This window comes from Castanea sativa, chromosome 7, assembly GCF_040712315.1.
Source record: "Castanea sativa cultivar Marrone di Chiusa Pesio chromosome 7, ASM4071231v1".
NCBI classification, from domain to species: domain Eukaryota; kingdom Viridiplantae; phylum Streptophyta; class Magnoliopsida; order Fagales; family Fagaceae; genus Castanea; species Castanea sativa.
The window spans coordinates 30,516,854-30,528,872 of record NC_134019.1 but is presented as its reverse complement, the minus strand read 5'-3'; the positions used below and the strand labels follow the sequence as shown (position 1 = coordinate 30,528,872).

At 31.4% G+C, this 12,019-nt stretch overlaps 2 protein-coding genes across 2 annotated transcripts in view; both read right to left on the bottom strand.

The window, feature by feature from the left end:
- Window positions 1-4,696, bottom strand: part of LOC142644298 (zinc finger BED domain-containing protein RICESLEEPER 2-like) — an 11,003-nt gene extending 6,307 nt beyond the window's left edge. Inside the window, exon 1 of the mRNA XM_075818942.1 lies at window positions 4,518-4,696. Coding sequence (XP_075675057.1) covers window positions 4,518-4,696 — 179 coding nt within the window. The remainder of the gene's footprint in view (window positions 1-4,517) is intronic.
- Window positions 4,697-7,833: 3,137 nt separating this feature from the next.
- On the bottom strand, window positions 7,834-10,803 carry LOC142644297 (transcription factor bHLH95-like). The gene is made up of 3 exons (XM_075818941.1): window positions 10,438-10,803; window positions 8,738-9,196; window positions 7,834-7,932 (listed from the first exon to the last, which is right to left on the bottom strand). The coding sequence occupies exons 1-3, from the start codon at window positions 10,801-10,803 to the stop codon at window positions 7,834-7,836; spliced, it is 924 nt and encodes a 307-aa protein (XP_075675056.1).
- Window positions 10,804-12,019: the final 1,216 nt, after the last annotated feature.

Sequence of the window (12,019 nt, the reverse complement as noted above, 5' to 3'; positions counted from 1 at the left end):
ATTTGGTTGATTAGCTTCAGTACATGGATTAGGATTAGGCTTAGTAGGGGGTAGAAGAAGAAGCATGAGCAGTCATGATCTAATCACATCAATATAAATAACAATCACATATACATAGTAATTAAGGAATCACTAATGTGAGGGAAACACTAATGTTTGTTTGGCGGGATTAAGGTTTGGAAGAAAAATGAAGGTGGCTGAGTGATTGAGTTTTGAGTATGAGATGTGAGATTAGAAGTCTAAACTCTAAAGAGGAGGAAATGAGAGTAGGAGACAACTCAAGAGTCTCAAACAAGACAAGATGTGAGAGACTGAGATCAAGAGAGAAAAAAAAAAAATCTTACACAGTGACTCAAATAGTAGCCCATACAACATCGTTTTTTATTTTAATTTTAATTTTTTAAATATTTTCTTTCAAAAAATGCAAGTGGCAAGACAACTAGAGTTACTAGACAAGACCTGATAACTCAGTGATGAGACTATTCCACTTTCCACAGTCCTCCTAGCACACGTTAACGTTATTACATATATATATATATATATATATATATTGATAAGAATGTTATTATATTTATAACCAAAAAAAAAAAAAAAATATATATATATATATATATATATATATATATATATATATATATATATATATAATGTACTTGGATCGGTTCAGTCTTCGTCAATGTGCACATCTCGACGTCGATGGTCGCATCAGTTCGACATCAGTACTGAAGAGATACCGCTGACCACCGTGCCGAAAACCTTCGGCAGAGCCCGGAGCAGGGCAGGGCAGGGCGGTGCGGTCAGACCAGTTTCTGTAGTTGCCGATAGATCCATGAACAAGGCTAGTTGCTGTGAATCCATATGACCAGCCAATTGATTGTACTTTTGTGGGAAAACTTCAGTTTTCAACACCAGATGATATTCTTTCTATGTTGGGTGTCCAAGATGATCAGGAAAAACCCATAGAATTATCTCGGCTACAGCTTGCTTATATATGCACAAAGTATTACTTCACCCAATCTAGAATTTAAAATTTGCTTTGAAACATTATCTTGGATTTGGAAAGTTTTTTTTTTAGTAAACAGTAATACTTATTAGAACACATACAAAAAAAATAATAATAGTGTTTTAAATTGAATTTATAATACATTACATAACTAGGGGACAGTTGCAAAAGGGTCTAACCTTTGTAATTGTAGACTAAGGTTATAAACAGCGGACACTAGAGCAGTCTACAATTACAAAGATTAGGCCCTTTTGTACTTGTACTCTAGTTATGTCATGTATTATACATCCAGTTTAAAACATTATTATTACTATTTTCGTGTGTGTTCTAATAAGTATAACTATTTATTAAAAAAAATAGGAATGTTTATCCCATATTAGTTGTGCGTGTCTAGTGCCCGTTGTTTATAACCCTAATCTACAATTACTAAGGTTAGACCCTTTTGTAGTTGTCTCCGGTTATGTAATGTATTATAAACCCGGTTTAAAACACTATTATTACTGTGGGGTACAGGAATTCCAAGAAGGTAATTGCGCCACGTGTTGTACCCATGGCTGAGAAGGGCCATTATCCTGCCAAGGAGGCCGCACCCTCGGACGGCAAGGTCACGTTAATAGCATGTCTTCAGAGGATATCGTACTGTATAGAAAGAGTTTCGAGGAAGGGGCTAGCACTGACATAACTGAAAGGTTGGTGGTTGCCACCACATTTAATGTATCCCACCAAACCTCCTGGCTGCATTTATGTGGAGAAGACCCTTGAACAGTGCCGGCTTGGCTGCCGCAACTCACAAGGGGATTGGGAAGGTGTTTGATGGGACGAGCACTCAAGTAGTGGCATGGATGGTCAACAAATGGGAGGCCAAGATCATCTAAGGGGACCTATATAATGTAAGGAACCCTTTAGGGACAAGGGGATTGGAAAATAGGGAGAGAAACATTGTAACACTAAGAACTGGACTTATAACCAAATTCAAAAGATAAATATACAAGATCTAATCTCCTCGAACTGTGCCGATGACGATTTACTTTGAGCAAAACCTTTTTATTCTTGTTTTCTTTTGATCTGGGCTCACTATAATTGTTATCTAATTCATTAGAGCCTAATTTTCCAGTTCACTATCTATAAATTTATTGTATTGAGCTCTTTGGGCCTAGATCTTTTTCCCTTTAGGCTTAGGCTCCAAATTAGGTCCTTACAATTACTATTCTTGTGTGTGTTATAATAATTATTACTATTTACTCAAAAAAAAAAAATAGGGATGTTTTCCCACATTGGTTGTGTGTGTCTAGTATTCACTGTTTATAACCCCAGTTTATAATTACAAAGGTTGAAACCTTTTGTAGTTGTACTCTGATTTTATAATGTACTATAAACCCGGTTTAAAAAACTATTATTATTATTATTTTCGTGTGTGTTCTAATAAGTATTATTGTTTACTAAAAAAAAATAGGGATGTTTATCCCACATTGGTTATGTGTTAGTATCCGCTGTTTATAACCCCAGTTTACAATTACAAAGGTTAAGTCATTTTGTAGTTGTACTTTGATTGTGTAATGTATTATAAATCTGGTTTAAAACATTATTATTACTATTTTCGTGTATGTTTCAATAAGAATTACTGTTTACTAAATAAAAAGGATATTTATCCCACATTGGATTTGGAAAGTTAGTTATTGCATTTTTTACTATAAAATATACTTTTAATTTAATTAACTTATCATTATTCTAACCTTATATCTTATATTTTTAGAAATAATGATAGTTTAATTAAATTAGGGATATTTTTTAAAGTAAAAAAGGCAATAACTAACTTTCCAAATCCTCTTAATATATAGAGATAAAAAAAAAATCCTATAATCTTGTTTCTTTTGCATTTTTGCTTTATTTTTTGTTTTGGGAGGAGAGAGGCATAAAATTTGACCAAAAATACCTATTTATCCTTGATTTTAACAGAGGTGGGTTACGGAAAATAAACGGAACATACCACAGGTGGGTTAAGTGATACTATTCAAATTATGGGTAGACAAGGTAATTTTCGCACAAACTACAGGTGGGTTATGTGTAATTACCCCTATTTTGAAAATCTAATCGTTGAATTGCATGTTCTTTGTGCCTATAATACATGTGTCAAAATTTGTGTCAATTGAATATTATTTACTACATGATCTATAAACTTGCATTTTATTCATAATTTTAAACTACAAAAACTTGCAATTTAAACAATTTATTGATGACATAGTAATTGATCTTTAATTTTCTAAAAATTTTGTAAGCATGAAGGATATAAGAAGAAAATGTAATTCAATGGTGGATTTGTCAAAATTTACCTCCAATAAAAAATATTGAGTAAGGTAACCAATTTTGTAACTAAACTTTATCCTAATTAATATCGTTATTTGCAATGATCATGATATAGTGTCAATGATGTAATCATTCCGAATGCTTCCCCTAAGAGTAGATAATGTCTATTTTTAAATTAATAAAAGAACAAAGTTTAGCTATAAAATTGATTGTAGTTTAAGACTACAATCTTACTCAATATCTTTTAAATGGAGGTGAATTTTGACAAATTTATCATTGGATTAATCTTCTTCTTATATCCTCCATGCTTGTAAACTTTTTAGGAAATTAAAGATCAATAGCTATGTCATCAATAAATTGTATAAATAAAAAGTTTTGGTAGTTTAAAATTATGCATAAAATATAAACTTATAGATCATATAGTAAAGAATATCTAATTGACATAAATTTGACAAGTGTATTAAGAGTGTAAAGAACATGCAATTCAACGGTTAAATTTTCAAAATATGTAGTAATGTTTATTTTATTGAGTAATTTTGTAAACTTAAGCTACAACTAATTTTATAGCTAAATTTTGTCCTTAATAAAAACTACAATCAAAAGACTTCTCAACTTAATTTTTTTTAAGTAGTGGATACTTTGGATCTTTAATGACTTCTATTAACCTTCATCACTTATGATGCTAGTTTAATTGGTAAAGTCTCTGATAGTTGAATAAGAGATATGAAGTTAGAGAGTTATCATTAAGAGTAGACGCCAAATGTTAAAACTCTCTCTAAAAAATAAAATTAAAAAAAAAAACTTATAGATAAGTATTAGGATTTTTTTTTGGAAGTGCCATTATAGACTACTAAGAGTATCTACAGTTGAGAATTCCAATTCTACTCTATTTTACCATTCCAAAAAGTCACTTTATTATTATACCATACCATTTTATAATACTTCCAACATCCCAACTTTTATTTTCCTATTCTACTCATTAAAATAATATATCTACACAATAAAATATATTTTTCATTCTTTATTTTTTTCCAATTTTCTCCTCCACCTTCCCTCAACCTCTATCATCGCACCTCCACTACCCAGTCACCACCACCGCGCCTCCACCATGCCCACCATGCCACCACTACCCACTGCCCACCAAAATCCCACCGGAACAAAAACCCATATTAAAAAAAAAAAAAAAACACACGCTGTGACTCACACCTACCAAAATGCAGAACCCAGACCTTGCCGACCAAGCACGACTAGCAACCCACGGTCAAACACAGCAACCCACCTTCTCTGATTCAAACCTTTGTCAAACCCATCGGAGCCAACAGAGCCATCTCCAGCAAACCTAGCACGCCGATCCAAACCCACCATCAACTGATCCCAACTCACCACCATGCCCCGATCAAACTACGAACCCAACCCAGCTCCGGTGCAAGCCTTGAACGAGAAAGAGAGATGTGAGATGAGAGAGAGCTCGGACCGAGAGAAAGAGGGTGAGAGCGGCTCGGTGATTCGGAGAGAAAGAGCGAGGCTTGGTGATTTGGAGATAAAGAGAGAAGCTTGACAATGGCGAGGGAGAGAGGGGATGGAGAGAGCAAAACCCAGTACTAGAGAGAGAGAGAGAGGGTTGATTAAAATATAGTATTGTGTTTTGGCATAGTGTTACAGTACCATCTCAAAGGTGAGATGGTACTGTAGCACTATGCCAAAATTTTTTGGCCTTTCTCAGTTTTACACGCCCAATTGCTGGGTGTGTTTTGGGCTTGAATGCCAAATGTGGCTTGCATTTGGCATATTGCAAGCTCACTATGGATGCTCTAATAGGTGTGAAAGTATTACACATGGTACATACGCATGGGCCACATTACATTAAGGCCAGTGAGTTCATATGAACCCCCTGACGTGACCCAAACAAAATATTTATATATAAATTTTTTATTTTTTATTTATTTTGACCCTCCTAAAATAATAATTTGAACACCTTGATCCTAAATTTTGTTTACCCAACTGAAATAAACTTGAATATAATTATCTTAATTTTACTATCATAATTTTTTCATAACAATAATATGTGGCAAGTTGTATTTGGTTTTTATCTGAACCCACAATTGATATTATTATTATTATTATCTACATTTAACAACTAGTCACCTAGATTTTTTTGTGGAATTTTTGTAAAAGTATTGCGTCAATTCCAAAAATTTGCTCATTCATTCAAAAAATATGAATATTCTGTTCGAGATTCTGGCTAAATTTGCACTTGACAGAAGAATGAAATTTTTTTTCCTTGCATTTTTCTTCTCTAGTAGCAAAAAAATTACATCACTGTTACAATAAACAAATCAGTATTTATATCTGTAATTTTTTCCTCATTCTCTCTATCTCACTTTCTCCCTTCTATTTTTTCTTAGTTTTTCTTTCTATCTCCAATTTCAAGAGCGTGACTATGTCTATGTTTATGGTTAAGAAGTCATCCACTTCAAAAGCAAAAACTTATGTCAGTTACTATTTTTTTTTCTTAGCTTCACATTTACTCCTAGTCCTACTCCTAAGTGTGTTACTAGTCTTCTTCTTCTTTATCATATATTTTTATGTAATTGATATTACACATAAATATAATAAGTTATTATTAATTTGAAAAAAAAAGTATTATTAGTTATTTAATTATATTTTTTTATGTATTTAATATTGGTTGTTATGTTTTACCAATCTTATAACGTTTTTAGACTATTGTATAATATAGCTGTATTGTATACTAAGTGTTTTTAGAATATTATTTTAGATTATCATATATTATATGAAAGTTGTATATATAGAAAAAAAATTAATAATTTTTTTTACTCGCCCTCCATGACAAATGACAAATGACAAATTCCTAACTCTGCCATTGCTAACCCCCTTAGAAAAAAATCGTGGAGCCGCCACAGTACATACGTAGCTTGTAACATCATATACTATATAATAAAAATTAAACTTATGGTTATTTTCTCTCCGCAACAAATGGTTAAATTCTCATTAATGGTAGTTCACTGTAGCTAAAACTCTATTAGCTAAGTTTTAAGAAATTTAAAATTCTCATCCAACTAAAATTCTATTTAAAAAAATTTCAAGAACTTTAAAATAAAATCTAAATTTTATTTTAATTATTTTGATCTCCTATCATAATAATTTTATATTTTAATATAATAAAATTTATACATTACATACCATCATTACCCCAAGTAGCTCAATAAATTTTTGCATTTTGATAATTAATCTAGATCAAAATCTGTTAAATTTTCCAGTGGCTCACTAAAGTTTCAATATTATTTTTAAAATATATTTTTAACTTTGAGTTGACATTATAGTATTGTACCACAAAAGCTTTTGAGATCTAAAAATTATAGTTTCATATACAAACACAATTATGATAAATTTCTAATGCTAGAATATATAGTTCTATATACAAACACAATCAAAGTAAATGACTTTTTAAAAAATAAATAGTAAATTCGTATTAATAATTTTCATAAATATAAAATTCCACCTAAAACCAACGAATTTTGACTTGCAGTTGACTTCATAATACTTTTCCAAACCTCACAATTTTATACATCATTTTTCCATTTTTTTAATTTATTGACCTGGCTATGGAAATCATCTTAACACCGTAAAGTGTTTGAATGCTTCGTATGGTACCCAAAAATAGAGTTTGAATGCTTCAATTGGTGAAGCTTTTAGCATATTTTTGTCATTGGCATTTAACAAATTCTCTTCAAATCCATTAATCTGAATATGTTTTTGTTCATAAAATACTTATATATAATATACTGTGTAGTCATTTATAAGTAATATTGTGATTCTGTACCATTGTAAGTAGTATTTGGCATTCGGTGCTTCCTGTGTTTTTTATTATACAAGGTTGTTTTATAGTAGTATTTAAAAAAAAAAATAGTGAAAATTGAAAATACCAAACTGTTTTCTAGCCTTTGAAAACTGTTGCTAATTAATCATGCTCAAAATATCTCAAAAGGAAAAGATTAATTTTTTTGATGTCCTTTTTCAAAACCCACACTAATATCAATTTGAAAATTCTACTATTTTAGTTCTTCTTCCATATTTCTTCAAAGAAAAAAATTAAGAATTTGTGTATCTTTAGTGTATAGACTTTTTGGTTTTTAGACTAGATTACTCTGGTTCTACCTGTTTTTATTACTTATCTGATATATGGTCTAAGTAGCATGTAAAAGAAAGAACAGTTTACTATTAAAGAGAGAGAGAGATGATGAAGTTGAAATCTGCACAGTAGAAGAATTTTGATATGCAGAAATTGAACTACATGGTACTTTGGAAAACATAATATCTAGTTGCAACCAAAAAAAAAAAAAAAGCTACAGCTTTGTTTGGAGCAATGACTATGAACATATATATATTCGCCAGAACAACTATATATGACGCCATTTTGGCTGCTGTGAATCCATATGACTAGCCAACTGATTGTACTTTAAGGGAAAAACTTTCAGTTATCAGCACCATTGATATTCTTTCTATGATCAGGAAGAAACCCATAACATTATCTCAGCCACAGCTTGCTTGTATATTTCTTCCACAGGAAATGCTGCCTCTTGGAACTGAACGGAAGCTCCAGTCACCTGCTCAATGCACAAAGTATTCACCCGTGGAGTTAAAAATCTGCTTTCAAAATGAGAATATGGATATTAATCACTTTATTCTTTTTGTTTATTTTTTCTCGTTGTATTTCACTTTATATTTTACCAATTTTAGTATGTCATGTGTCTGAGTTTTTTTCTTCATTTTAAACTTTTATTGCTTTATGAGTTATGTTAATTTTTCTCCTAGTCTTTTAGCGCATTTGTTAGTGGTGATAATTTTAGAAAAAAATTTGATATCATTTTTATAGAAAATATAAAAAGATGTCAAAACAATCATTTTTTTTTTATTTATAAAAAGCTTATAAAAATATTTCCTAAATTAGTGCTCTCAAAGCATTGACTAACTTTTTATTTTATTTTATAAATAAAAAAGAAAAATGTAGTAAGTTACAATTGGTGAAGTATAAAATAGAATATTTGATTTTTAATCATGTTTAACAAACATAAAAACTAATACATGTAATGAAATTAAAGATTTCCTTGCATATATGTTTAGTGCATATGGATAATGTTCGCTGTAACAAAAAAGCGGCTGAAAGACTAGCAAATTAACTAGGGTTAGCTGGCTTCGTTCTCTTTAATCTTTATTCATTCTAAATGAATAGGACCCTAATTCATGAAGCAAGGATTTCATACTTGTATTATGCATTCTAACCACAATTAGCTTAGGAACACTAAATGAAAAATAAAGTTAGAGCAAGTTAAAGTTAGTGACATTAATTACTTAAAGAGTGAAAGTAGCGTAAACTGAAAAAGGAAAATTCAAGTAGAATAGAAAACTTACATGAGCTTGAATCATGTACATGGTCCGATCATAATCTGAGGTAATTTGAGCAGATACCACCTCTATTTTATGCTTCTCCATCACATAGCAGATGCTGGTCAAGAGGCCAGGCTTCTTAGGCGAGCACACACTAATTTGTGCATCATTGCCGCAAATATTCAAGACGACATTTGAAGAAGTCCATGTTTGAAACATTACAGGATTTCGCAAGACAGGAAGTGAATTTGAACAAGTAGTTGTTGTTCCTATTGCCTGGATATTCGAAGATCCTTGATCAGCTAAGAATGCCTCCCTTGAGTCGTAGGATAGCTTTTGTGAAGTGATTGTGTTTGGCTCAAAACCGAAAGTTGATGAGGCACCGTGGAGCCTTTCTTGCTTTTGTTTCTGCAGCTTCTGGAGAGTGTGCTGTAGGGATTGGATGCAGTTCACTGCTTCATCCACGATTGTAGATTTGTCGGCCTATATGAAAAGTTTCAAATGGGTGGTAATTTAGAAGACAGAATATAAAAACTTTTAGCAACTGCGTTTGTGAAATCAGAAGAAATTTCTTTTTGTTTGGTGATGCCTGTGTGTTGGGCATTAGCTTATAAACCAGTTTTTTTCTTTTTTTTACTTTTATGTACAACCATTTAAATTTTTACTTTTTCTTACTTTTTTTTTATTTGTTCTAAGTAAAAGAATACTTTAACACATATTTAGAAAAAAAAAAAAAAAAAAAAAACTAAATAGACCGCTCCTAAACGGATATATATGAAATTACATTGTCAAATCAGGTTATAGTAAAGATGGCTCAAGGGCTGAAATTTCACTATGGTTGTTTTATTGCCATATATTATTTTTTCAAGGATTTAAGTTGGGACTATAATAGCGCTCATCTAGAAGCCTAGAACAAACAGATTTGCATATTAAACCTGAAACAAATTTAACCAGCCAATTATACTTGAAACAATCATTCAGATACATTTACACATTCATCCACAAAAAAGAACCAAAAAAGAAAAAAAGATTTTTTTTATAATAAAAAAGATTCACACTCTCTTTTTAGGTAGCCAAATATATAGAATAGCCAAACAAGGGGGGACTCAAGATAAAATCCGTACTTAGATCATGCCTAGAGAATATTCTTGCTACAAAATTTGAAACTTTGTTTGATGAATCTGTCATGACTTTAATTATCTGTCAGAAGCGGCCTTAATTACAAAACAAGCAAAAGGGCACATCGATGCATGAACAATATGGTTACAATTTTCACATTTTTCCAGGGAAAATATTTACACCAAGAATGAATTATGAATCCCGAGTTTTGATGGGCATCTATAATACCTTTAAGAATTCTTTTTATTATTATTATTATTATTATTATTATTTTTAATATTTTTATTATTATAAATTTATATCTTGTTTAAATGTGGAAGAGAAAGAGAGAGAGAGAGAGTTCTCTCTAACTCCCCAAGAAGAAAAGAAAGTAAAAAAAATTAAGAACTTGCTATGCATAAATATCAAAAGTAAAAAAGTTGAGATCTTTGATGTGCATAAATATCAAAAGCAAAATTGAAATAATAAAGGGCATTCTCTTTTTTATAAATATATAATTAAAATGAGAGAAAAAGAAAGCGGCAACATGCAAAAAACAACAATATCCATTAAATTCAACCTTGAAAAAGCAACACATTTTGATGATCAAGAAGCAATACATTTACCTTAGGAGGAAGTTGAGGAAGCAAAGCATGAAGATTAGCAAACATATTTCTCATCTTCTTCCTCCTCTCTCTCTCTGTCCATATATGAACATCATGATCCGATTCACCACTTCCTTTCCCTGCTCTCCCTTCACCATTACTCCCCTTCCCATTTTTGCTCACACCCCCTCTTCCCTTCTTCTTAACAATTGGCAATGGCACCACCTCTTCCATTCCTATCTCTGCCTGGCTATTCGAGCTAGAGCCTGGCACCTTCTTGCCCAATTTCTCTTCACTACCATCAGCTGAATTGTCCGAATTAGTGAAACCCCATGATTGGTTTTCCCAGAAGAAACTTTCATGGCATCCTACTCCTTCTTCAGACATAGCTACACACACACTCACACAGAGAGAGAGAGAGAGAGAGAGAGATTTGTAAGAGAGAGAGGTGGTGAGGAGGCGTTTAAAAAAGGTGGCAAAGGTTTAGGTGTGAGAGATGATTTGGCTGGCATGAACCCAAAATACAATCATAAGCTAATGCCGTTACTGTGCTTAAAACAAAAACGGATACCCTACGTATTCGATAAGGGTCCCACAATGATGATGCCCTTGCCTGCCCAAACCATATTATACCTATCTTTACACAAATTACTACTGCCATCAGCCTCAATTGGAAATAAATATATATGAGTTTTTGGCTAGGGTGGTGACTTGTGAGGCATTGAAATAATGATGGTGTTTGTTTCATGCAATGTACTTTTATAAACTGAAAACGTGATTTTAAATTACGTTTTTTTTTTTTAGTTATAAATCATAGGAGGTGTAAAACAAGTTTTTACCTTAAAACCAAAAACAATAAAATAAAATAAGGGGTTCTGCATAGGTTTTTAATTTTAAAGTAAAGTTGAACTATGTTTCCACCAAGTTACTAGAGTTCAATTCGTACTAGGCTTGATTGTGAAATAATCAAAGTCATGTTTAATCTTACCATACAGACATTTAAATTATCAAATCAAGCCTAATAAACTTTATAAACAGCTTCATCTAGGATATATTTTAGCATACTCCTAGTAGTGGATATATATATGGTTTCCCAATTCAATATATAGAATCAATAATATAATGTCATTTGTTAAAAAAAAAAAATGAGTGAGATCCTAATCAAATTTTACCCCACCCAAATAATAATAATAATAATATTTTGAGGATCTATAATTGATTCAAAAAACAAATTATAAGACTAAAGCTTTATTCTTGTTGTTGTCTAACGAGATCTAAACAAAACCGAGACTGAAATTGTTTTCCAACACTACGTCTGTGACTTCTCTGGTGTGCACCACTTCTTCAAGACCATAAATCTAGGCACAACCAACCATCCCCTATGCTTAAACTAGCATGTAACCAAGTTCTAGGACATAATTTTAATTATACCATTTCAAATTAAGATTAAAGACATTTTGAATCAAATCAATCCAACAAAAATTATTCTGATTTTGGCATGGCATTGTTTTCTGTAATTTATTTGTTTGATATTGTATTAGTGGGAGGACTAAATAATTTGTCATTATCTTTGAACTTGCATTTACAATATTATTTGTTAAAA

What these genes read in the sequence shown, in the direction of transcription:
- LOC142644297 (XM_075818941.1), bottom strand. Translation starts at nt 10,803, where the DNA reads ATGTCTGAAGAAGGAGTAGGATGCCATGAAAGTTTCTTCTGGGAAAAC. An exon ending in TTCCTCAACTTCCTCCTAAG is followed by an intron (nt 9,197 to 10,437) that starts GTAAATGTATTG and finishes CTTTTCATATAG; the next exon opens with GCCGACAAATCTACAATCGT. An exon ending in TGTACATGATTCAAGCTCAT is followed by an intron (nt 7,933 to 8,737) that starts GTAAGTTTTCTA and finishes TGCATTGAGCAG; the next exon opens with GTGACTGGAGCTTCCGTTCA.